Source organism: Triturus cristatus, chromosome 2_2 (genome assembly GCF_964204655.1).
Source record: "Triturus cristatus chromosome 2_2, aTriCri1.1, whole genome shotgun sequence".
Lineage (NCBI taxonomy): Eukaryota > Metazoa > Chordata > Amphibia > Caudata > Salamandridae > Triturus > Triturus cristatus.
In genome coordinates, this window is record NC_140582.1 from 63023418 (window position 1) to 63051107 (window position 27690).

The window sequence follows — 27690 nt, forward strand, 5'->3', positions numbered from 1 at the left end:
AGGGTCATGCCTACACTGCTTTCTCCCGATGATCACACCTGAGGGTAACCGGTGCACAAGGCAACCTTGGAACGGCTAGAAAGGGACCAGAAGGGAAAATGAACTAAATATTAAGGGCAAACATGCAACCCATCAGATGTCTCTTGGCGTTTACAACAAAAGAAACATTATTTATTCATTTTCAAGTTTTATATAGCGCTACTTGACCCAAAGGTATCAGAGCGCTTTACAGAGTTTTCACAGCAACATTTACAGGGAATACATAAGAGAAAAATACAGGGTAAACATGTACAATAGATGGTGTGGTGGATAGGTGAAGGAGTATGCAGGTAGCAATGCTAGGTTGATACAGCGGTAGGGACAGTAAATGTACAGTTATGTGGCAGAGCATTCCAAATTCTAGGCACATTCCCAGAGAATGAGCGAGTGAATGATTTTTCTTTCTTGAATTTGGGTGGAATCAGGAGTTGTGTTTTTGGGTTTCGCAAAGGTCTCTTTCGGCCAGATTTTAATAGTTTGTTTGCGAGGTAGATAGGTTTTTCAGTGTAGAGAGCTTCGTGGGTTATGCAGGACATTTTGAATATACTTCTTGCTTCAATTGGTAGCCAGTTCAGATATTTAAGTGTGGAACAGATGTGGTCATAAAGGTTTTCCCAGCAGAGGAGTCTAGCCACTGCGTTGAGTGAGGATTTCATAGGGATAAGGAAGATTTTTGGCGCACCAGTGGTCATTGCGCTACCAAAGTCCAGCTCAGAGAGGACAAGGGAATGCACTACAGTCTTTAGACCTTCAAGGGGGAGGAGGGGTTTTATTTTCCTCAGGTGTTTTAACATAAACAAGGCACTTTTTGTTGAGGTATTGATAGGGGCTTTCATGTTTGGGTTTTTGTCAAATGTAATCCCTAGTGATTTGAGAGAGTAGGCGATAACTAGTTTACAGTTTAGGGCAGTTAGATTGTCAAGCCAGTTTTGGACAGGATAGGACTTTCCTTTTGTTTGGATGAGAAGGAGTTCGGTTTTGGTGTGGTTAAGCTTTAATTGGTTGTCGGTCAGCCAGGATTGTACCATGATTAGAGTGTTGTTTAGGTGTTGGATGTCTTTAGATGACAAGAATTTAATTATAGATTTGGGTTTCATCTGCATAGAGGTGGTAGGCGATTCTGGCGTGTTTCAGGATTACTGCAAGGGGTTCCATGTAGAGATTGAACAAGGCAGACAGTAGGATTGACCCTTGGGGTACTCCTTGTGGGACTGATACTGCTGGTGAGGTGGAATTGTTTAGTTTGATTATGTGAGATTGTTGGTTCAGGTATGAAGCGAAGCACTGAAGGACAGTACCGTTGATGCTTGCACGTTGTGAGAGGGTGTTTAAGATAATTTTGTGGTTGACAGTATAAAAGGCTGGGGAGAGGTCCATGAGGATTTAGAAGCAGGCCTGGCCCTCGTTTAGAGATCTATGTAGGTCTTCCGTGATGTTCAGGATTGCAGTCTCCATACTACAGCCTTTCCTGAACCCAGATTGGAAAGTGTCGTGCAGGTTGAATTTTTCAGTGTGGTTGTTGAGTTGTGAGAGCATACATTTTTCAATAGTTTTGGCAAAGAGAGGGAGGTTAGTTATAGGTCTGTAATTATCAAGGTCATTGATAAAATAGCTACCTAAAAGGTATTTAAAGACCACTTTTTCTGTTGTTTGGGATTAATATGGAGTGGTCCTGGTGGTGATCTGTGTGATGATCCGTTCCAAGTCTTATAGTTTGTGTAAACCCATAAACATTATGGAGTCTTTCAAATATTGTCTGCACAACTGGTGTGTCATTCATTATCCAGTCACCCCGCCCCCTTACTTAGTTTGACATTATTGCAGATGGTTGGGATCGAAACAGAGAATGAAAAACACAAGGATGAGCTTCCGTTTTGCTGATTTTTCCTCCCTGGCACACCTACACCCCAACTTTATTGAATGCTATTCGTTTCAGCCCATTCTAAGGGAAGCCGCACATGTGCAGCCATCTTGATTTTTGTTGCTTTGATCACATGACATGAGAGCCCTGCCAGAGGGTGGTAAATAGTTTATGTTGCATTTGAAGCATGAAGAAAACTTGTTTTCAAGGTAAGAAAGTAGGTACTCATCAATACCTGCTTGCGAGACTGATACTGTAATGTTCGGGAATTTTAGAGGGCACCAGCATGCCACTGACGCAGCGGGTGAGAGACCGCAAGCAGTGTGTTCTGAAAGAAGAACTGTCTTGTTAGTCTCCCATATGCTGCTCATCGCATGTAGTAAACTGTGCCTGCTGTCGTTTATCATTGTCAGCTGTCCTAGTAATGAATATTCCTATGCAGTCACCTGAACATTGGACCTTTGCACATTGCCTAAGAAGGAGGCTTAAATGATGCTTTTGAGGAATGTTTATTGAGCAGTATAATCTAGAAGTTGGGAAATTCAGGGCACTTTTGACTTTCTTTCAAGTTTGGTGTTATTTTGCGTTTTTGCTCCTGGCTACATTTCTCCACCATACAGCTTCTTAGTGTACTTCAAGCGCCTTGAAGCCTGTTTCCTTGTTTATTCTCCTTGCCCCATGATCACTGAGGACACAAGTAAAAGCAAGAATAATGGGCCACACTCATGCACATCCAGAGCTGTAGCATGTTGCATGGGTTTCATAAAAGGAGAAAGTCCACATGGGTGGACATGTAAAGAACACATAGCAGCCTGTGAAATGGTGATCTGATTATCCTGTACCCGAGGCCTTTGGCTGGCCAAACATACACGTGGATTGGACATACACCATGAAGCGCGTGACCGGAACTTGCAGTGAATGCCAACCAAAGTAGACAAAGCGTGACTGACGATATCATCTATTAACCTGGTTCTTCAGATCTGCCACTTCTACTGTCCATGACCCACAATAGTCTTTAGCCTCCATATCCTTTACCATGATGCCAGAGGGGACATGTGGTCAACAATGTCACAGTAGGTCTCAAAACCCAATCTGACATCTTTAAAGAAAGGAGCATTTTGGAGTGCTTAGCATGGGTACTTTATGGCGATGCTATCAAAAGGGGAGACAGTTAGAGGGGCTTTTTAGAGGTCCAGCATACGTGCCCAAGTAGCAAGATCAAAACGGAGTATCCAGTTCCTAAGGAGACTAAAAGTGACTGGGGAAGAAGTGCAATTGACTGACTGCCAGGAAGGAGGATGGGGAATTCCTCCTTTCGGATTTAGGGCCCTCACACACCCAGCCAGCTGGGTGTCATGCTTCATCATTGGGCATGCTCCTCGTCAGGTCGGCGCTGCAATACCTGACGGGCACCCTCAGTGGGGGCTCTTTGGCGGAGATCTTTTAATCCTTGCCATTTAGGTGAGTGCGTGTAAGGGGCCCTAAAGTGTAGAAGTGTAGTGTACTGGTGTCTAAAAAAGGTGAGTTAAAACAAGGTGAGGGAGGATCAGGGCAACTAATTTAATAATCCTGTCTCCCACCCTGGTTAAAAGGGGAGTGTTGGCGACTGTCTATTGTAATGTTATAGGCAGCTGCTCAAAGTATCATGCGGTCAACATGTTTCTTGCCTAGTTTGTCCCCTAGAGGATCAGGCGGCAATTCTTCAGGACCTATAAATAAGAGTTGTAATCTACACTACGTGGCTGATAATGAGGTGTTTTAACCTAAATATTACCAGTCCGGTGGCACCAGCGTGAACCAGCTGAACACGTTGTTTCTTCCCGACAACCAACCTTCTCCACAATACACAACTCAGGCTGAGATGCATTTATGTTTTTTTTATAGCGCAAACTTGACTCTTGCGGGTATCAGTGCGATTTACAAGTACACAGAGAGCAGGGCCTGACTGGGAGCAGCAGTAAGTCCCAGTAGGTTGCTGCTCCACTGACCCTGGGAGGGGGGAAGGTGGGGGGAGATGCAAGAAGCACTGCTTCCTCTTTTCTTACATGGGGGCAACACTGCTGCAAAACTGGCTCCCTGTAAGAAAAGCAGCCCCGCAGCCACAACACCGGTGCCCAACCCTCCGGCCCACCAGGGAAATGCCCGATGCCCGCCACGGCCAGTCCAGTCCTGACAGAGAGTAGCGTAACAATAATAACATTCGAGAAAAATACAGGATAAAGTAATGCCCGGAAAGGACGGGTATGCTTCTGTTCAAAAAGCACAGGAGATAAACCAGTAAAAGCAAAAGTATCATAGTAGAGAAAAAGTGCATGATGTGCGCTTGAGTGATAACTATGTTGTGCAGCAGTTGTGCATCCCGAAATCTGTTAATCTTACCTAGCCAGCCCGACAGATCCAGATGGCGTGGTAAGCAGTGGTCCTCATACCAGAGGGTGCTTGCTGCCCACAGAGGCCTCCGCAATCAAATGTACAGGAAGGCAGATTTATGCAGCGGGGTTGGCACTGATTCATAGCCCAAGCCGTACCTCACCACACTAAGGTCTGGGGTCAGTTATGACTGTGGTGGGTGTGGTGCCCTTTCAAATGATTTCTCTAAGTGAGCTTCCTTCTAAAAACAAGTGTGATTTTTCTCAGCAATATCCGATAGGTCACTGAATGCATTTTTTGAGTGAATGTATGTTTTAATGTATGTTTAATGTATGTTTTTAATAGCAAATGCAAAGACGTGTCCTTTTCTTCGTGGGAGATTAGGATCTAGAAGCCTTAGCAAAGAGGATCTAGTAAATTTTCCTTTATAAGATAATCAGACCTTAGCGTTTGCGAATCTCACACACAATTCCGACCTTTCGTCAACAGTTGAGCTATACTACATGAGAAGAATGTTGGACAATCCAACCATAGACATTTTAGACCCCAAACACCAATGGAGCTTTTTGAGATTGAAGGTACTGGTCATTCTAGTATGGCTTGTATTTTTTTCGGGACAATTTCTATCCCTTTGCGCAAGTTGATGTATTTTAAAATGCTAGTGCGACGGAAAAAGCATTTTAAGGGTTATGGCAAATATTATGATTAGCAAACCTCTTCCCTTAACTGTGACAACCCTCTGGTCCTGTTTTGTATGAAAAATAATTTAAAATAATATAACTTTAGTACGATGTACTTACAGCGACCACCTGGACTTTGCAGTGCATTACGAATGTCACACCAATTCAAGAAACCTACAAACTTTTCTCAAAAGAGCAGTACTAAAACCTGTAAAACTATGCGCAGGTTCAATAGAAATGCGCATTACGAGTGGGAATGACTCAATCAGATCACGCACAAAAGTGAGCTTCACCTTTGTACTTAAAACATCTGACGATGCACCTTTTTGTTATACGGGGGCACACAATTGGCAATCATTAAACTACTTGAAACGGAGTGTGCCATGTTGCTCCGGAACCATTCACTGTTTATTTATCCTTTGCATATGGGTACATTCCTGGTTCCTGCATCAACAACATATCTCTGTGGAGTGATTGGTTTGCACATGTCTGTCATTTGTAAACCTAGTTTTCAGTTTGTACACATGCCATCTTTTGTGGTTTGAGCCTGTAGTTAATAAGGGCCGTTGGTTGCATGTGGTGGGCACAGTTACTTGTTTTTGTGCCTGGGACTTATTTTTCAACATCATGCTTTGGCCCAAGCAAGAGGGATAAAAGTAGAAAGAGAAAAAGAAGAAGGGAAAAAATGTTAGTTACAAAGGGAAAAAGCAGCGATGGCAAACAACCTGCAGGAGCAAAATAAGGAGACTAGATATGCAGGGTAGTGCAAGAAAGAGATATGAGAGGAATTCAAAACTAAGCAGCCTTGGCATTCAGCAACTCCAGCATTCAGGAGTGCTGGTGGCGGGCTGCCAAGAAGACTTTGGGCCACTGCGCTTATTTTTTTTTTCTCTCTCTCTTTTTTTTTTTTTGCTTTACAATTTAAGCACTGACTATCAAATGTGTGTACCATACATTTTTCATGGGGTAATGCCTAGCAGAAAAATAAGACAAACTTTTTTGCCATTAAGCCAGTTCAGAACATCATCTTGAAATGTGCATCATGTGATGACAAATTTGATATGCTCATCTGCACTGATCACAACAGAGGGCGTGTGTGCAAACGATAATTAAATGTCTGAAAGACAAAAGGTGAAATGGGTCCAGTGCTTATCGCACAGGCGCATGTTGTATGTGATATGACCCCTGGGTGTTGGGGTAGATGCGAGAGAGGAGAGGATCCATTTTCGGACCAAAGCCTTTATTTGGGACATTTAGTAAATTAATTCTGTCTATGGAGATGCTCTGCTCTTCCTTTCTCAAATTAAATCATGCTCATTTTTAATTAAGTCCAAGCTAGTAATTGACCATTTTCTTTTTAAATTAACTGACTGGTTGGGTTGCCGAGGTTCGGAATTTGTACTAGATTTGGTAAAAGTGTAGTATTATGGATTACTAACTCCTGGATTCAATGTTCACCACTATTCTAAAGCTAAGAAATAAAGGGCCGTATGTATCAAGGCGAATTGCGATCGCAAACGCTGAAATTCTGCGAATTTCAGCGTTTGAGATCGCAATTTGGCCTAGTGCTATGCATGAAAGCACAAATGTCTCGCAAATTAAGGAATCGCAAAATTTGTGATTCCTTATATTGCGAATGCATTTTAAGGAATCGCAAATTGCGATTCCTTAAATGCAATGTATGAAGCACCCAAGTTGTGCGAATATGGCATAAGGAATCGCAAATTACCACCAACTACAGGTTGGTGGTAATTTGCGATTTCTTTCAAAAATGGAAATTTTTGCATTTTTCAAAGTGGCATGTGGCGCACACATATGCCCTTAGGGCATGTATGTTCGTCACATGTGCACCCATGTTCATTTCAGGGGTGCAACAGGGTGTCCATTTGACATCCTGGCACACTTGAAATTGCATTCTCAATTTGCGATTCTCTAATTGGGAATCGCAAATTGAGAATGTCTTTCCATTCATTCCTATGGGTCTCTAGGCCCATAGGAATGAATGGGGAGGTATTCCTTAATTGCGAATTCCAATTTGCGATTCGCAATTAAGGAAAATGTAGGATTCGCAACATTTATTGCAAATCCTACATACATAGCGTTTTGCGATTCTCAAATAGCGATTCTCAAAAATTTGCTATTTGAGAATCGCAAAACCTAACATTGATACATATGGCCCATATTTTTTTAATTTTGGGAAATATTGCTTGAAACCAGGTACCTACTTACAGTCTTCACCTTAGGCCTTGCCAACAAAAGAAACTAGTTGTTTAATGATAATTGACACCCCAGTGCTGTCACAAAATAGTTTCAAGTCTGTATTTAAATTATGTGATATGTTATGTGATGCTTTGTTAGTTTCTGTTAAGCGCATTTGTAGAATGCATTCCCATCATATTTATGGTCCCAAAGTACTTACAGAATCTAGGTGCCCTAACAGTTCTGTGATTTCGTTGACTGGAGCCAACCTGGTCTGTTGAGATGGTGTTGGTTGTGTCCTTTAGTGTTCTAGGGGTGAGCTGTGCTGTATATCAGGCGACAAAATTGGGGTAGATTAGTGAAACATTTAGTGACGGATTACATTGGAAGTGATCCACTAAATTTGCATGGAGTGTCACATGAATGGATGCGTGTTCCAAAGGATATTAGTCTTTGTTTTATTCTGGCTGTCCAATACCTGGCTTCCATTGGTTGTGACGCATCCAGGCATTTACTTTCATTATGTGGGTTTGATTTCATTCCATATGTATGTGGATGAGTTGCACTTAAATTAACTTCTTCAGAATGATTAATATGTGTATCCCGTGGAGGTTGTGAAATTCAACATAATTAAAAAGCTTAATGCCATGCTGTGCTTCTTGTGTGGCACAGACGATGTGTTCACTTGTCTGTAGTGATTCTTTCTTGGTATTTTATTATTTGAAATAACGTATTTTGGCCAATTTGTGAGCCTCTGTCACGCTATCTACCTATAACGTCTTACTATATATTTGCTTCTCATTAAGCATATTCTGCCAGTAGGAAAATGCCAATAACTCTTCCCCATGTCCAACTGCAATTATATTTGTAGAAAATAAATCTCAGTTATATTTAACACACACACACACACTCTCTCTCTCTCTCTCTCGCCCTCTCTCGCTCTTTCTCTATATATATACATATATATATATATATTTCATGTTCATTCTTCTTTTGTTTTTTAAAACTTTATATTTTTTCTACATTCATGGGGTTATTCATATATGTAATGTATTTGAAAGGAAGTATTTTTCCTCATCTTGCTTAAAATGCAGTAGAAATAGCAAAATATACCTCTTCCCAGCTCAACACATTCCTTACTGTTGCGGTTTAGAGTGGGAATAGTAAATTGCACCACTCTGAAATCCAACGCGTCTACTGTTGCACAGACTGGAGTGGGAATTGTACATTTTACCCCCCCCCCCCCCCCAAGTCATACACTTTCCCTACTGTTGCACTGATGAGTAAGAATAATACATTTTAGCCATCTGAATTCTAATGCATTCCCTACTGTAGCGCTGTTTGGGGTGGGAATCGTACATTTAATCCCTCCAAAGTCCAATGCTTTCCTTACTGTTGCACTGACTGGAGTGGGCATAGTACATTTCACCCCTCCGAAGTCCAACGCTTTACCCGTTGTTGCTAAGATTGGAGTAGGAATAGTACATTTCTCTACTGTCGCACTGACTGGAATAGGAATAGTAAATGTAACTCCCCGAGATCAAGCACTTTCCCTATTAGTGTGGTGACTGGAGCAAGAATTGTAAATCTAACTCCTCCACATTCCAACACTTTCCCTACTGCTGCATAACATAGTGGGAATGGTATATTCAATATTTGTGGACTCCTATAGTTTTCATAATATTGGTTAAATTGATTTTACAGTATCAATTCTTTTGTCACGCTATCTCCCTATAACGTCTCACTATATATTTGCTTCTCATTAAGCATATTCTGCCAGTAGGAAAATGCCAATAACTCTTCCCCATGTCCAACTGCAATTATATTGGTGAGAAAATAAATCTCAGTTATATTTAACACTCTCTCTCTCTCTCTCTCTCTCTCTCTCTCTCTCTCTCTCTCTCTCTTACACATGTGTATAAAGAAAAGCATAGTTTATAAGGACCTTTATATAAAATGGCAGATGGTAAGTTCCCTTGAGTGCTTTCCATGGAGGGGAGGAAGGGGAACAAGGTAACGTTCATGTGAAGAGCCATGACAGTTTGTGCCTTTTCAGTCAAGGCATGGGTGAGAGTCTTTTCATGTTGACATTTTGGCTCTACCACCATGCACAGATCAGGACCAGCCCTCGCTACCAAACCGGCCCATACATGCAGGATTACCGCTCATTGTCAAAGAACCAAGACACCTAGCCCTTCCTGCATTAGAGAATTCCCACATTCTCAGGCTGTATGTATTAACTATCATAAACACAGCAAAAGAGATAGACCAGACCAATAAAAGATGGGAAGGATATAATCACATTTGGTAAAACCACAGTATATAGATTCAGTCAATAAAATTCAAGGAATACATTGGAATGAACAATTGAACACGTTAAAATAACCCCTAGGCAGAGTTATGTTTGACCACTGCTTATTGGTTCCATTGCCATCATCATGGAAGGGACCGTTGGACCTTCTGGTTAGCAGCAGGAGATGAGATTGGATCCTCACTGAAAGTCACCCCTGCATCCCAGGTTATTGGAAACAATATTATCATTTGGAGGCTTCTGGGATTTTGGATGGTTCAGTGATTCTTACGTTTTCCAATTCCATTGTGTTATAGGGAAAGCCCAACGTTGTTCCCTATTCAGAGTACAAGCATGAGTCTGCCATTGGTTTTCCAAGAGTGCTGTGACTATTGTGTCTTTGATGTTTTAAGTACTTCCCCGATAGAGATTAAAGAACGGATGAGGCTGGTGATGGCAGAAGCCAGTAAAAGGAGTTCTAGATTTACCCACTTGTTATTGCAAATTTTTGTTAGGTGGTAATTGCGATTATTAAGGATTCGCAATTAAGGAATTGCAAAAGCCTATGCATGTGAGAATCGCTAAGAAATTAGCGATTCCCAAACATTCCTTAATTGCGACTCGCAAATTGCGACTCGCAATTAAGGAATGCCTTCCCATTCAGTCCTATGGGCCTACAGGTCCATTGGAATGAATGGGAAATTGCATGCGCAGTTTGCGAGTAACCAATAGGTACTCGCAAATTGCACATGCAATATCAAGGGTGCATGGGTGTCAAAAGGACACCCTGTTGCACCCCTGAAATTGATCTGTGCACACATGTTGCACACACACATGCCCCAAGGGCATGTGTGTGTGTAACCTACAACTTTGAAAAATGCACTTTAGTGCATGTTTCTAATTTTTTGCAAATTACCATCAAGTCCAAATTGATGGTAATTTGCGACCCCTATTATCGAAATCGCTATTTGCGATTCCATCATGCATTGCATTTAAGGAATCACAATTTGCGTTTCCTTAAATGCAATCGCAATTTAAGAAATCGCAATAAATTTCTGCAAAAGCCTTACAGTTTGATGCATTGCAGAAGCCCTTTTTGCAGGCGCAAACTGTCGATTTTTGCGAAGCAAACCGTTTGCGCTCGCAAAAAAAGTTGATGTATGTGCCTGTTTGTGTTTGGACTGGACTGAACTCACTAGGTGCGCTGGTCGCATCGGTTCTGAAAATCCGGAAGTGAGGTGTCATTTCAAATAATATATTCGCTTTTGGAGTAATGTTTTGTTTTTAATGGCAGAAAATGTTTTCAGAGATCAGTTGAATGGCAAGAGGTCCAGGAGATCACTACATGGGACCAGGAGCCGCTAGTTCCTCGAAGCCCCAGAACAATTCTGTCACTGAATTCCCTATTCTTACTATGGGAGATTGAAAGCAAACCTTTTTTGCCCTTGTGTTTGTCAGCTTATAACCTCATAGTTGACATTTGCATCCAGTGCGGTTGTCTGGCAATTGTGATTTGGACCAGTGTCATACAGCACTGTGCCTTTGTGTTTCACTAAGCAGAGGTAGTGGGTGAACCATCTGTTTTCCTTTCTTTTGCTTTGTATTCATTCAACGAGCTTACTCTCTAGGTGGGCTGGATGTCAGTAGTGGTGATTGTTGGGTATCCTGGGCCTCAGGAGGGATTATGTGAAGGTTTAGGGAAACGTTTAGGGAGAGATGGTGTCTCTTCTGGCATTTGCTCGGTCTTGGATCTAATTTCTCTTTAAGACAGGAAGTTAACTGTGACATGATTCTACTATGGGAGGACCAGATATTTCTTCATCTGGAATCAGAACAAGAGGTCTTAGGACAACACAGTTTTCTTTAAACGTCTAACTTCCATCATTTGGGGATCGAGAAGTTTGGACTAAGGAATGTATCCGAGCAAAAGCAGTAGGGAGTGAGGATATTTATAATATGTCCACCAACTTCAGCCATCTGCCCCCCCCCCCCCCCCTCAAGCGCTCTGCAGTTTCTCTAAGTAATTAGAGTCCTTAGCTAATCTAGGACATAGTTTCTGGATGAAGTTAATGTATTTAACATTTTTATAATGCACTTACCACGAGGTCTTTAAGAATATTAACGAGAGGAATAAATTGCACTGTTAAACCCATTAAAACTTTAAATCGTAAAGCTATTGATCAGGGATGACAAGGCAGAAAAGTCTTGCAGAGCCTTCTGAGTTCTTGTAGTTTCCTATCAAGTAAACCCTCCCACAAACTGCATATCCAGAGATAAGGATGATCCTCTGGCAAATACACAAGAGCACTCTGTAAGGAGGAGGAATGCAGTCCTAGCACAATGCTAATGGAAGACGTGAACACTGCATTCTAAGATGTTTGTTGGGTAACACAAGTAGAGGGCCCGCGTATATCCTCACACTCTCTGCAGCGCCTCATGATTGTTCACAGCGATGTTTGCTATATCATGTTTGAAGCACATCTTTGATCCTCACTCATCTTACCCAACACCTGAAAAAAAGACCAATGTACATCCAACACCTTATCAGGGGCGGCTCCTCCACAATGGCGGGGGAGCATCACCCCACTGGCTCAGAGTCAGCACTTGAAAAATAAAACAATATACTTTCATCATTTTATTTGTCGGCAGCTGGCTGAGCCAGCGTGCAGTAGGCAGGGGCAGGCCAGGCCATGGGAGGAAAGGGAGGAGTGTTTGTACACTTTTAAGTGCACCTGTCTCAGGCCGGCCAAGCATACATGCACACTTAGGTTTCTCTAACCCAGCTGCATTGGACAGCTGGGCTGAAGAAAAGCTTTTTAGCCCACTCAGGCCAATACTCACGCTGCTCTCATAGTATGAGAGCAGCGCTGGGATTGCACAGGGAGTCAGTGACGTAGTCCCAGTGTCTGCTGGGACAAGGAAGTACCAACATCAAGGCGCAACGTGGGATGTGGCCAGCAGCTGCAGGTAAGTTTAACTTTAATTTTTAAAAAATTATTATTAAACTTCCTCTCCCCACGCTCCCTCTCCCGTGCTCCCCTTCCCGTACACCCTCCCCCTGCCCCAACACTTCTTGTTTGTGGTGGCCACCACTGCACCTTATCAACCATACACTTCGAAGGATGCCAAGAGTCCAATGTATGCCAAGCGCTTTGTAGACTTTTAAGTGGTATGAAGCAATGTAACAGTACTATACAACCCACCTCAATTTTATCCATTGCTTTGTACAGCTTTAGAGACCCTGCAAGCTTAAACCCTAAAATGTCAAGCAGATAGATAGCTTCACATGCAGTAGTCAGAATAGTCTGTTAGTTTCCATTGGATGCACCCCGTTTGCTATTCTACTCTCTGATGCTGCAATCCACTGTTTTGCGTGCCAGTCTTTGTATGAAGGGTAGTGCCACAATTCAGCCTCTAAAGAGAAATGGCCCTTCCTCCAAGACCCAGCATCTACTCCCAGATCCTTTTTGTAACCACTGATTTCCCAGGTTGCATCTTAGTATCTAGACATTGCGAAAGGGAAGAAAAGTAAGTAATCATGTTTAATCTCATGTATTTGAATATATTACATTATCATACTGTACAAATGTGCATTCTTACAACACTTGCCTTCAGAAAGAGCCATCGTATCTCCAGCCCCGTATGGCGTGTTCGTGATTTTGTAGGGTGCCATTGCATCAATTGCCATGGCGATCTAGCTTGACTTAAATACATTGCACTCGTCTTCTTGGTAAAAGGAAACAAATTTGCCTAGTTGGCCAGATTACCAGATCATACTGTGACAGTGGGACACCAGGGGCCTTCTGGGGCCCATACACCTGATTCAGACGAAGGGCCTTATTTATATCTCGGCGGACGGGTTACTCCATCACAACAGTGATGGATATCCCGTCCGACGAACTATAAATCCCATAGCATATAACAGGATTTATATTTCGGCAGACGGGATATCTGTTTGCGTTGTGACGGAATAAGTCATCCGCCGAGATCTAAATCAGGTCCAAAGTGTACTGACTGAAGGTACGAGGGTTGCAGAACAAACGCATGAGACTGGATTTAGTTTTCCTTGAAAACATGGTCCGTTTTTTGAAGTTTGTGATTTTCTTGTATTAGGTCTTGTCGCGATGTTTATCTAAAATAGTGTTATATTTACACGCTCATGTCTAAAAACCCACCATCCTAATTGTTGAGTTTTATAATTTTAAGTATTTCAACATATCATTTTTATATTTTTGCGTTGAGTCCATTCTCTATCTATCCTCTCCATTGAGTATGATGACCGCAGACTCTAGCCTCTCTGCTCCTCTCCGTTCAGTCACAACGGAGCTTGGCCTCTCTTCTTTCACCTGTTACAATGGCTGCAAGTGGCTGCGGCGTCTGGTCTATCTTCTTCATCTTCATCACTGGCTCCGGGCCTCTAAGCTCTTCGTGTTACACTGACGGCAGAGCCTGCTCCTCACCTTCTGTTACGCTGGTTGATCACCATAGTCCACTGACTTCAGATCTAGAACCTCAGCTCCTCTTTCCAGTTACACTGGCTGCTAAGCTTGTCCTCTCACTTCCTTCCTGGGTTACTATGGCTGCTGTGTCTGGTTTTGTTCTCTATACCCCTATTACACCGACTGAAGGTCTTAGCTAGCTGTCTCTCCCCTATATAAGGAGTTCTATAGCTGTACCTTTATGGCCACTGCCCCATATACGATGCAGAGCATGTCAGCTGTCATGGAGCCGCTCCGTGTCACGCAGTTTTGGACTCTTCACATGGCCATCCAATGAAAAGACATTATCACACAGTGCGCACTAAGGTGAGCAGGACGCCCTTACACTGAGTTGGTTTTGGTTCTGACTCGTTTTGTGAAGTTGCCGCACTGTAGTCATTCTCTGAGGATTGTGTGGCTTCCCTAGTACATAGGCTGTGGGTTCAGATGCCGTTGTTTCTGCTGTTGAGGAAGGTGCTGATGGTTGCTCTGGCACTGTGTTGCTCCAAAGTCCCCCTGCCCTCTCCAGGTCCATGCCCCTTGAAGGCCCTTCATCCTCTTGACCTGACAGGATCACATGGTGGACATTATCCCAAAGTTGGCAATGCTTGCAATCAAACGGCATTCTAAATTTTACAGAGCCAAACATTGTGTGGGTTGTAAAGGTGTTCAACACAACAGTGTGTGCAACCCAAGATGCTTCAGGACACTTGGAATGGGGTGCAGTGGCAGGGTGGGTGTGCTCTAATGGCGATGCAGAACATAGGCCAGGTGCATGAAAGGACTTTGTGATTGTAAACCTTGCTGTTTAGAAACTCACTGGGTTTGTGACTGCAAAATGCCTTTTCCCCATTTTATGAGTTGGTAAAGATTTTCCGAATCGTAAAATTGGTTTTGTGACTAATAACGAATCAGAATTTAGAAGCGGTGTAAAAAGAGCTTTCCTTCCAAATAGTGGTTTGGTAAGCAATGTATCAGTGGTTTGCTGTCGCATTTCCAATTGCAAACCATTGAACAGTTACTCACACTCAAAAGAGGTGGTAACTGATTTGCAAAGGGTAGGTAAGGGGTTAATTTGGAACTCCTTTCCCTTTGGTAATTGTGTTTGCTGCTTTGGGGAGTAGGCAATTGTCCGCTGGACAACTGTCTGCTCCCTCAGATGTTTTTTCAAATGGACAAAGCTTTTTGTTAATGCAGTATGGTGTATCTTTAAATATTATGGGTTAATTAAAAAAAGTTATCCATTGGGAAATGCAGGCGCGGGCAGCACAGGTAACAGCCGTGGGTCAGGGCGGGGTGGTTGGGGGAGAAGTGGACAGTGGCAGCAAAGGGAAAGTAAAATAAAAAATAAATTAAAAACACTAACCTTGCGCTCGCCGCGCCTAAGGAAATGGAAACATAGAGATTGTGGTCCCTTGCAGGTCACCATGCCCGTGTTTGTAACAAATCACATTGAGTCGCAAATTAAGACCTATCTATTCTAAAAGAGTAAAGAGCTTTTGGACTCGGTGTGTGACACAGGAAACATTTTTGCTCCATTATGGCCAGAGACTAACTTCGTTCACCCTTAATCAAGTGGCGGGATGATGGCACCTATCTATCACCTCATCAACACTCGTACATGGCCAGCCCCAAGAAAACATCCAGCCGAGGCCCGTGCAGGTAAGAGCGGTGGGGTGGTGGGACCGGGTGTAGGGGGATTTCGACAGCCTACGACGAGGGAAAATTCAATCAATCAATCAATCAATCAATCATGTAACTTGTAAAGCGCACTACATACCCGGGTGGGTTTCAAGGCGCTGGGGGGGGGGAGATGTTACTGGTCGAAGAGCCAGGTCTTGAGTTGTCTCCTGAAGGTCAGCAGGTCTTCGGTTTGACATAGGTGGAGGGGGAGGGTGTTCCAGGTCTTGGCGGCGCGATGGGAGAAGGATCTGCCTCCGGAAGTAGTTCTCCGGATGCGTGGGACCGTGGCCAGGTCGTGGTCAGCGGAGCGGAGTTTCCTGTTGGGTACGTAGAAGGAGAGTCGACTGTTGAGATAGGCTGGGCCGGTTTTGTGGAGTGCTTTGTGTGCGTGGATCAGGAGCTTAAAGGAGATTCTTTTGTCGACGGGGAGCCAGTGCAGGTTCCTCAGGTGGGGGGTGATGTGGTCGCGGCGCGGGACGTTGAGGATCAGGCGTGCAGAGGCATTCTGGATTCTCTGTAGTCTGCTGATGAGCTTGGACGAGGTTCAGGCGTAGAGGGCGTTTCCGTAGTCGAGCCTGCTGCTGACCAGGGCCTGGGTGACAGTTTTCCTTGTGTTTGTCGGGATCCATCTGAAGATCTTGCGGAGCATGCGGAGGGTGTTGAAACAGGTGGAGGAGACTGCGTTGACTTGTTTTGTCATGGAGAGTTTCGAGTCAAGGATGACTCCCAGGTTGCGTGCGTGGTCGGTGGGGGCCGGGGGGAACCCCGGTGACGTGGGCCACCAAGAGTCGTCCCATGCAAAGGGGTTGGACCAGAGGATGAGGATTTCTGTCTTGTCTGTGTTCAGTTTGAGGCAGCTGTCCTCCATCCAGTTGGCGACGGCCTTCATTCCCTGGTGGAGGTTGGATTTGGCGGTGAGGGGGTCCTCAGTGAGGGAGAGGATCAGCTGAGTGTCGTTGGCGTAGGAGATTATGCTGAGGTCGTGTTGTCGGGCGATGCGTGCTAGTGGTGCCATGTAGACGTTGAACAGCGTCGGGCTGAGTGAGGATCCCTGTGGGACGCCGCAGATGATCTTGAAGGCCTCGGAGCGGAACGGGGGGAGGCAGACTCTCTGAGTTCTGCCGGAGAGGAAGGAGGTGGTCCAGTCCAGGGCTTTGTTTCGGATTCCTGCGTCGTGGAGGCGCGTGCGTAGTGTGCGGTGGCAGACGGTGTCGAAAGCGGCGGAGAGGTCTAGGAGGATGAGGGCCGCCATCTCGCCGTTGTCTAGCAGGATCCTGATGTCGTCTGTGGCGGCGATGAGGGCGTTCTCGGTGCTGTGGTTGCTGCGGAGTCCTGATTGTGATGGGTCTAGGATGTTGTTGTCTTCGAGGTGTCGCGTGAGCTGGGTGTTTACTATCTTCTCGATGACCTTAGCTGGAAACGGGAGCAAGGAGATGGGCCGGAAGTTTTTGAGGTCGCTCGGGTCTGCTTTGGGTTTCTTCAGTAGGGCGTTGATCTCTGCGTGCTTCCAGTTCTCAGGGAAGGTGGCGGTCTCGAAGGAGAGGTTGATGATTTTGTGCAGGTGGGGTGAGATGGACTTGCTGGCTTTGTTGAAGATGTGGTGTGGGAGGGGGTCTGAAGGGGAACCGTAGTGGATAGATCCCATGGTCTTGATTGTGTCCTCGATGCTCACGTTAGCCCAGGTTGTCAGGGTTTCGTGGGTGGTGGGGTGCGGTGGGTTAGGTGCGGTGTGGTCGGTAGGGGTTGTTCGGGGTCTGAAGCTGTCGTGGATGTTGGTGATTTTCCGGTGAAAGAAGTTGGCGAGTGAGTCGCACAGGGCTTGTGATGGTGGGATGTCGTTGGCGTTGGAGCTGGGGTTGGAGAGTTCCTTCACGATGGTGAAGAGCTCCTTGCAGTTGTGTGCATTGTTGTCAAGGCGGTCTGTGAAGGAGGTCCTTTTGGCGGTCCTGATGAGGTGGTGGTGGTTGCAGATGGCGTCTTTGTAGGCAGTGTGGCTGTCTGGCGTCTTGTTCCTGTTCCGTGTGTTTTCCAGTTTCCGGCAGGTGCGTTTGGAGTCGAGGAGTTCTGGGGTGAACCAGCTAACTCTTCTGCTGGTGCCTCTGTTGGTGGGGTTTTTCAGAGGCGCGATGGTGTTGGCGCAGTCGTTCATCCAGCGTTCGAGGGAGAGCGCACCATCATCCGGCTTGGTGGGGTTCGTCAGAGGGTTGAGTGCGAGGCTTGTCTGGAGTGGTTCTTCAGTGATTTTGCCCCAGCGGCGGCGGGGGGTCTGTAGGGTGCGGTGGGGTGTGAGTGGTTTTCGGAAGGACAAATGGATGCAGTGGTGGTCGGTTCAGGTGAGTTCGGAGACGTGGCTGAAGGTGACGTGGGGGCTTGAGGAGAAGATTGCGTCAAGTATGTGGCCGGCGATGTGGGTCGGCGTTGTGACGATCTGTTTGAGTCCGAGGTTGGCGAGATTGTCGATCAGGGTGGAGGAGTTGCTGTCGTTGTTGTTTTCCAGGTGATAGTTCAGGTCTCCGAGGAGGATGTAGTTGGTGGAGGTCAGTGCGTGTGAGCTGATGAGGTCGGCGATGGAGTCGCAGAATTGAGCCCGGGGTCCTGGTGGTCTGTAGACGAGGGTGCCTCTTTGGGTGGTCTTGGGGTCCGTGTGGATCTGGAAGTGCATGTGTTCGGCGGTGCTGAGGGTGTCGTTGGTGTTTGTAGAGATCTTGATGGTGTTTTTGTGAACGATGGCGATACCTCCTCCGGCTCTGTTTACGTGGTCTCTGCGGATGATCTTGTACCCGTCTGGGATGGCTATGGCGATGTCAGGCGCAGAGGTTTCGTTCATCCAGGTTTCGGTCAGGAAGGTGACGTCCGGAGATGTAGTGTCGAGTAGGTCCCAGAGTTCGACGGCGATACAGAAGATAAATGGGGCACAAAACAGGGTCACAGGCACAAATTAAGCACGCGGACGGCGAGGTGGTACAGAAATAAAAAGGGGGCACAAAACAAGGTCACAGGTACAAATTGAGCACGCGGATGGCGAGGTGGTACAGAAATAAAAAGGGGGCACAGAAGCGGAGCGGCGAGCGAGGGGCAGGGGGCACAGACAGTCGCAGGCACAAAATCAGGGTCACAGCGGCAAAAAGCAAAGGAACAGCACAAGGGAAATGGCACAGAGCAGAGCGGCGAACAGGGGGCAGGGGGCACGGGCAGTTACAGGCACAAATCAGGGTCACAGAGGCAAAAAGGCAAAGAGACAGCACAAGGGAAATGAAACGAACCTAAGGCCACCACTGGCCACCAGGGATGAGGCGCAGGTGGAAGCCTGCGGGTGGTGGAGGGCCTCGACTTCTCCGGCGGCAGCGGCGACAGCGGGCGTGCAGGCGGAGCTGCAGCAGGGGGGAAAGCGACCTACCAGAAGGTCACGGATCGCTTATTTATTTACGGCAATGTCCGTCAAAATCGCACCCCCACCCGGCCCTACTGCTCTTTCCTGCACGGGCGCGGCTGGACACATCTGGAAAAAACTAACAAATACTAGACTTTTTGTGCTCCATATTTAATCAAAAGCTTCTGCATTGACATTGCAATAACCTTTATTGGCCCAATTTGATGGGCATTGTATGACAAAATGATGCTTATTGAGATGTGGCATGCTTTCGTGACCTATAGCTGTGGAGATCATGGTGGTATGTTAAACATGTCACATGTCACAAAGCCACCTTTCCATGGAGGCACAAGTATAGAACAGTCACGGTGATATTTCCTGTCACCAACATGCCCATTTTAGTGATTTTTGTTCTTTCTGTTGACGGCATTAAGGGTGGAAGGTATCTATTGAATGATTGTGGGTGGTGGCATGTTCATCGTGCATAACTGTCAGCCTTTAGGTTTAATGTGTAATGTTGCTTGTGCCATTCAGGCGAACATATTGTATTTTATACAACTTAGGAGGGGGCTTTCCTTCAGCTTCCTTCACCCATTGGCTTCCTTGGCTCGGCAGCCTTTTTCCATTGGCATGACACATTGTCATTCACATTTTGTATCAGTTCATGGGAGTATGTTAGGCTCACTGTCTTTCTATTGGCTGTTTGGGTGTATCCTTCTGCTTCCATTGAAATTCACGAGGGACTATTTTACACTTGAAAACACATTTAGAGCCTGATTTAGGCCCACCATCCAGTAGGGTAGTTGAGGACATTACGTCTGACGCGCTGACAGACTATGCCCCCCATATTTTAGGATCACTGCTGGCCCTGCGGTGGTGTCTGTGCCTTCACAGGAACTGCCGCCATGTCAACTCCTGTGAAGCAAAAGGAAGGTTGAGGAGCAGCTGCCAAGTTTCAGTTTTCTGCTCACAAAACATTTTTGTTTTTGAAAAACAAACTCCAGAGGATGGAGTTTGTTTTTGAAAAACAAAATATAAATGACTTTGACACCCTTGGAGGTTTTCTTCAAGGTTGTGTTGATTATTAGTATTTTTGTTCTGTTTGGGACCCCCAGGTTTTCCTTGATTGTCCTGAACAGAAAAAAACGTTATACCGTCAACCCTTTATAGGGAGGGCAGGCTGATGTTTTTACACCGGTGGCCTGTAGGCTGTGTCAGGCTGTTCTTGTGGTTGCTGAGGGTCCATCCAACTCAAAATAGAGTGGATGGACTGACAGTTTTGTGGCATTTGTGGCAGAGTTCCCTGTCCCCCAAACTCATAATCAGCCCTAATGTCGTTATCTTATCTATGCATTATATACACAAGTGTTTGCACCATTGGATGCATTTTTTGTGCTTTGGTCAGCTCTCAAATGCAAGAATGAAACCTATTGGCTTTGCCAGTGCTTGGTAGGTATTGGTGGTGCACCTCTTACCTGGCAGATTTACCACATGTGTTTCTGCTGCATATGGGGAAGTACTCCTATGGGGTAGTGGCACAGAACGTTTTATAAACAGATGCAGAAGAAGTGAGTGCTAATCCCAGTCCGCCAGAATGGCGGAGTTACCACCATGCTGTAAACAAGGGTTTTTACTTGTCTAGGGCATAGTTGCCCACTGTCCCGTTTTTGCAGGGACAGTCCTGGCAAGGTGGAGACTCTCCCGGGTAATATTGTTGCAGAAACCGTTCCTCTTTATTACACACAGGTATGCAAACAAGAACGTTTTATCTGCAGTAGCCCTGTGCCACAAAGCGTCTAGGAATTTGTTTTCAAATGTTGCCAACTATGGTTATAGGGTCATTGGTCAGAGAGTAGGGAACAGGCAGGCTGGGTGTGCCTTCTGGGTCCTAATGCCGCTAAGTATGTTTTAAAGACCAGTGCTTACAAAATGTCCGCCTACCTGTTTTAATGGCCGCCTGCTGCTCATTGTTTTTCCCTTTCGCCATAAGTGCCCCAAACCACAATCTTCAAACGAAGCAGACATAAAGCCGATGTCATTTCAATAATGGTACCGCATAAATGGATTTGGACTGGTTTCCCAGACAGTTCTCCCCAAGACCTTTCAGTTGATGCATAGTATATCTGCGCAATTTGTCTAGGCTGCACGTTGGGGAATATTTCAATAAGGGCTTAGCAGACCTTCAGACAGATGTCCAGACATGTGAGACTGCACAATGTATGCAATGGCTACTTAACTATCTGTGCAGACACTCAGCTTTAATCTCTAGCCACTTTGTTATGATAAATGTTAATGGCTGGCTGAATTCTACACAGTATTGTGGTGAGCATCACTTCTGATCTCCTTTAGCAATGTGTCTGCTGAGGGACTGGCATAGGGTGGTCGAGGGCGGGGGGTGATGACCACCTAGGCATCGAAGTCCAAGATACCAGAGGAAGCGCTTGCACGAGCAGCATCTGCTTCACTGTCGCTTGACGATTCAATAAAGTAGATGTCTCTTGCACACGCAGCATTTTGCACAAGCGCAAGTTCAAGAGTGAGCAAATTGCAGAAGTCGATTATGCAAAGAGATCTCTGAAGTGCATGCTTCTCCTAATGTGCTGTGCGCTGCTTTGGAGAATTTGAAGAGCGGGAGGTGTTATGTGACCTTAGAGAGGGCATTAGTTTTTGCTCACGTATAGAAATATTGAACCTTGTTTTCGCTTCATGGGTGACTTGTGACATGCTCAGTTATTCCCTCTTTCCTCTCTCCAGGTGGATAAAGTTTGAGGAGAAGGTGGAACAAGGCGGAGAGCGATGGAGCAAACCTCACGTTGCCACCCTGTCCTTGCACAGCTTGTTCGAACTCAGGACGTGCATCGAGAAAGGGACGATCCTGCTGGACCTGGAGGCCACCACCCTTCCGCAGATAGTTGGTGAGCGCACAGCTTCGATGTCGTTTTTCACTATGCACTGTTTTGGGTTAGCTCTTAAACCTCAGAAGAAAGACATTAGCTAGGAGGATGCCAGAGAACATCATATAGTTAGACTAAGATACTCTACCTAGTTTTCTCTGGGACACAGCCCACAGTAGACTACGCAATGCTATGTTAAGGCTTCTCTACCTAACAGTTGAATAGAGGGCCATGTTTTATATTATTGTCTCGCACACAACGGCTGTTATCGCACTGACTCATTGTCCGCTTATCTTTGGTTTGTACAAAATCAATAAAGACATTTTTTTTTTTAAAGCGGGCCTAAATTTTAACTACAGCCCCTAAAATTGCATTGTTTTTAAGGGAGTGTGAGGGCCCAACCTGATAAAAGCAGCTTTGGCTCCCTGCCCCAGAGCTGCCTTGGCCTTGCATGACGTGGCCCTGCTCTGGTGGGCCTGTGCTTTGACCTTGGCGCCTCATGCCTGTGCTTGTTTACCAGCGGCAGTGGGTTTGCTCTGCCTGCTTCCCCCTCTGTGCACAGCATGTTCGGCGTCAGCTGCCCCGTTCTAGTGAGCTGGCTTGGGTTCCAGATGTGAGCAGCTGGGCCAGAGTGGATGAGTGTTTTATGCCTTTGCTTGCACCCAGGTGCTCATATGCGTTAAACATTAATAAGCATGTTTTCTGACCCTCGTTCCTCAAGGAGTAATGATTTATCTATTAGTCAGCAATCTCAGGTAAACAGTTATTTACCAAACAGTTTTCCCAAGAAAAATGTTGAGTGATTTTGAGGATCTCAGCATTTAGCGATTGGCTTTCTTACAAAGTGTGTTTATTAGTTTTAAACCTGCCTCCACTAGCACCACCGTGAGGCAAGTGAGCTCTCCGAGCCCTCCTGCGAGAGGCCCAGCAGCTGGGGTATACAGGGCATTGCACACGTGCCCCAACGTGCCCCGTGTTATTTACACCCACGTTCTGATCATTCTTACCTCATGCAAATGAAGATAATTGTATTGCATTGTATTGTATTTGTATAGCGCTTACTACCACTGACGAGGCGCCAAATCGCTTTTGCGGCGAGTAGCCCGCTACTCCGGAACCCAAAAAGGATTAGTGTCTGAATTAGTATAGTAAAATATGAAATTAATTAGAGTCGGGGATATGTTAGTCTTTTATATGGATTGAGAAGGATAGTGGAGGGATAGAAGAGGAAGAGGTTTGCATTTATATAGCGCTTGCTCCCCCTGATGAGGTGTTGAAGCGCTTTTCGCCGAGTAGCACGCTACTTCGGAACCAGAAAAAGGAGTAGTGGTGAGTTAGTCTAGGGAAATATGAAATTAATTTGAGCTGTGAAAATGTTATGGTGTGGATGTTCAAAAAGGGAAAGGCAAGGTGCAGAATAGGCTGTTGTAGTACTTTTAGCTTGTTGATCAACAGTGCATTGATTATTGATACTTTATGGTAAACAGAGGACATTGTTGCATGCTCCAGACTAGAAAAGAAATACAAACCACCCAGAATGTTATTTCAGGTTTTGCCCATAACTTTGTTGTGCACCTAATGACACACTTTAGTGCTATATGCCAATCGTCATGCTGTAATATATTTATTTTACACCCTGATCACTTCATAAGCTTGCTTGATTATAAGATCTCTTAGTGTGTGGGATCAGAGTGGGCATTGCAGTGAATAATGAGATGTCAGGAGGGGGCGTCCTAGGACATGACTTGCTTGACTCTTGGTACGTGGTGGTGCTGTGATCCGCCCGCACTCACTGGAGGTGAGTGTGAGGTACAGACCTTGTAAGCAGTGAGTTGTGAGTGCCCATTTACCGAAAAGGACAGGGGTAACATAAGTGACATCATGGTGGAGAAGTGTGGCTCAATGGTTAGAGCGGCAGACCTCGATGCAGAGCACTGGTCCGGGACCAGGGTTCGATTCCCGTCGCAGCAAGGTCTCAGGCTAAAAATTCCGCGGACCGGATATTCTCACCTCAGTGCCTATTCTAATCATGGGTCCCACGCTGCAACTCTGGGCAATAGCTTGCTTAATCTCCACAACGGCCCCAACAGCGCTGGGATGCCTGGCTTCACCCTGGGGATGCCCAGGAGTGGACCTTTCACAGGGAAAAAGCCAGGAAGGGTTCCCTAGTGGTATGAGTACAGCGCCGGGAATCCCCGAAACGGGGTAGCTGTGCGCTATACAAGTACATTTACATTTACATCAAACATTGTTTGTCCCAGATGACATCGTAGTATTGCCCCCCTTGTCCAATCAGAGCCCCTCGACAGCCTCATGTTTTTCTGCAAGGAGCATTATGCTACAGAAGGCAAGCTGGGCTCCAGAGCCTCGTTTATGTTCTGTTCCTGCTACTGCCTTCATAGGCAGCTGAGGCCAAGGGTAGCAGAGGTGCCAAGAGGCAAACCAGGAGTAGCAGCTGCAACCCCCGGCGACCCCTATGTGACGTCTAAGTAGTGCACTTTGTAGTCAGAACGGCATAAAGACCAGAGAAGGATTGTTTCAAGGCCATTGGCACGGCCCACTGGACTGCATACATCTATGGGAGAGCCTTCAGTTGTGCGAGGAGGCCTGGCTCCTGCCCTTCAAGCACCCCCAGTGCTTCCAGTCATTCCAAACAACGGCTGAGGGAAAGCGTATGACCCTTAGGGCCAGGCGATTCAACATACGCGGGGCGGAGGCAAGCTAGGGCAACACTTGTAACTCAAAGACTCCACCCTGTGAGTTTAGGATTGCCACCAGCCAATGTTTACTTCAGCGATACACTTCTTATCCCATCTGGCGCTCACTTTTTTTTTTTTGTGATTGACTCCAGAGTTTCTTTGCAAACAATGAGGGGTGATATATTTCTTCTATTCTTGTTTGTGTACAACTAAGTTGAGCAAATGTGGGTTGATTCCGGTAGCTGCTTTCGTTGTGGGAAGTTCACGGCTGCACGCACACAGCTGATGATGTCCCACCAGTGAATTCCTGGCGCTTTGCTTTAGCATGGGTATGCCCCTGACCTTCCTCACCCATCATGGTAGCCAATTCGTTCCACTGTTGACTCCTCCCCCCCACACGTCTCTTTATTCCTTATTTTCTCAGTTGCCTTCTTTAACACTTATGCAAAAAAGAACAATTGATGGGGACAGAATGCAGAACAATGTCATTCATTCACCCCAGTACAGCAATGTGGGCCTAAATCCTTCATTTTTGTGCTCACCATGCAATTCCAGTTTGGACCCAGCTATATGCAAATCAGTCTTGACCCTGCGCCCATATTTTATCAGACCGACTCTCATCTCTCTTCTGGTCAACACTAGAAAATCATATAGAGAAAGCTTCATGATAGAAGAGTCTTAGATGTTTGCAGCAGTAAAACAATGCCAGCAAAACAGTTGTTGGTTCAGTTTCCAGATAGAGAGAGACCAAACTCAAAATCATCAAATAGGAGTCCTTTGCAAAAGGGATAGCTCAGTGTGTCTGGAAGTGTTGCACTAAAAAAATGTGTATGTGCTGGTGGAACTGAGCCTGCAAGTGGCCATCCACCAACATTCTTCTGTTGGCTGGCTACCACCGACAAGTCCCCGTGAGTGTCTTAGAAGGAATGCCCAATAGTGCAGGAGATCTAACTTGCTCTACCACAAGTTAAATCCAGGCAGAGGTGGCTATCTATGAAGATCTGTCCCAGGTACCACCTGATCTGGTAACGTATATGTGTAATGCTTCATGGTGCAGATTGTTTGCTACTAACTGGACTAAAATCAGAGTTGTAGTCATTGAGAGTAAAAGATAGATGGGAACCAATCACACTTACCTGGTGCACAGTTATGCGGGATTGCCAGAGGAATAGCCATGGTTGAAGCAAATTCTTCCTGTGTGATTCTTGGTGATGTGTATTTACCTGTCTTCTCTGTGTGAGGCTTTTATTGGCATGAGAAGTAAACAATGGCAATCAGTCTGTCCTGGATCGTCAGTCCTGGCAGCTCCTGCTGGGATTCGATCAGGGATATTCCTGCTCTTTCTCAAATACATGTCCCCATAAACAGGTCAGTGGATGTAACTCAAAGGCTACTTGTTGAAGGTTTTCAGTATTTTTGTCACCTAACTTTATGTTGTTCTTAGCATTTGTTCTCCTCCCTTAGTGACCGGGTGGCATCCTAAGAATATATATATTTTAACAGTAAAGTTGCTTGTTTCGATTGTATTTATTAATTATTTATGTTTTTAAATATTTTGTAGCTGAAGGTTCGACAGTCTAGGGGTCAAATCTATGCTGGTTTATTCATTCCCACTTTCTTCATCAGTCAGGCACTGACTTCTAAACATAATTCCTAAACTCAGTGCTCCTGGTCAAAGCTTGAGGGCATCTGACTTCTGAAGTGGATCATTTTTTGGTTTAGATTAATCACTAGTGGTCTTCATAATGACAAAATGAGATTTCAGGGAAAATGTTGTACAGTTATTATTGTATACGGTCTTTTTTACTGATGAAGTGCCAAAAAGAAATATAGTTTTCAAGGTGAAGTAATGAGATCAAACTATTTCAGAACATTTACTCATCGTCCCTTGGATCGGCTAGACCACATGGACATACCACTTGCAGGCCCTGGTATTTTTTGCAATGTTTGGATGGCAATGCAATCCTGCTTCAATTCACATGCATTCATTCATGATTTATCCTTTGGTAGAACAAAACACCAATCTTACAAGCCCTAAGGCTATATTTAGTGTTCAGTGGTAACTGATCATCCTCCAACCTATGGGAAAAAACTCTATTTATGAAGTAGAATCCATTAAATTCCTCCATCATAAGAATACTATATTGTAGGGAATCAAGCTGAGGGTTTCTTATCTGTTACATATAGTTTCTTCCAGAAATGGAAGAATTTTTTGTTACCACTAAACTCTAAATCTGGCCTTGTGAGACAATTGAGATGTTCCATGATCTATAGAAATGAAATGTCTTATCATTATGAATATTACCAGCAAGGCTTTTTATAAAAGAGATTGTGGGAGGTAAGTCTTGAATTATTTTAAATACACAGCAATGATCTGTGGGGGGGTCTGATTGCATACAAATATATACACTCGTCAAAACTGGAACACTAGGCGTTGAAACCACAGCTCTGAGCTAGCATTAATCAAATAAATTCCCATTGCAAAAGGTAACTTATCTGTGATTTTGTCTTGCGTAACAGAGATCGTTATTGACAACCAGATCGAGCTAGGCGTGCTGAAATCGGACATGAAGGAGAAGGTGACATATACTCTGCTGAGGAAGCACCGGCACCAAACCAAGAAATCCAATCTGCGCTCCCTGGCCGACATCGGCAAGACCGTCTCCAGCGCAAGTAGGATGTTAACCACCCCCGAAAATGGTAATGCAGGAATCTGCTGTCTGTGGCATTTCCTTTTGCCTCTGCTATAACATTTTCTTTCACTGTCTTTGTCACTTCCATGGTCCATCTCCATCTCATGGCAGAATGTTTAGATTGTTACAGGTGGAAGGGACTGTCACCCTATGCCCTTACTTCTAAGCTACGTACGCTTTAGGACTTTGTGGAAGAACATCCTTTGCACCTGAGCTGGACACCTCAGAGCAGCCTCTAGGACTGAAGTACTGTCTGATGGTAGGACAGCTAAGTTGCAGAGCAGGGATAATTTACTTCTCTATGTTGAAATGCTTCTCATACTTTGATTTAAAGCCATGCATTTCAATTCATATACAATGACACTCTACCCAGTTACGCGCAAAAAGGGCAGCAACCTGCCCACCCACTGGTTCATTATTAACTCACAAAATTA

General features: G+C 45.2%; 1 protein-coding gene across 8 annotated transcripts in view; it reads left to right on the plus strand.

The window, feature by feature from the left end:
* Positions 1-27690, plus strand: part of SLC4A4 (solute carrier family 4 member 4) — a 739594-nt gene that overhangs the window by 499734 nt on the left and 212170 nt on the right. For 4 of the 8 annotated variants that reach the window (XM_085641000.1, XM_085641004.1, XM_085641006.1 and 1 more), the window contains exons 5-6: positions 21725-21885; positions 27084-27236. In XM_085641000.1, coding sequence (XP_085497126.1) covers positions 21725-21885; positions 27084-27236 — 314 coding nt within the window. Of the gene's footprint in view, positions 1-21724; positions 21886-27083; positions 27264-27690 lie in introns of all 8 variants that reach the window. The other 4 variants (XM_085640999.1, XM_085641002.1, XM_085641005.1 and 1 more) reach the window with 1 other exon arrangement.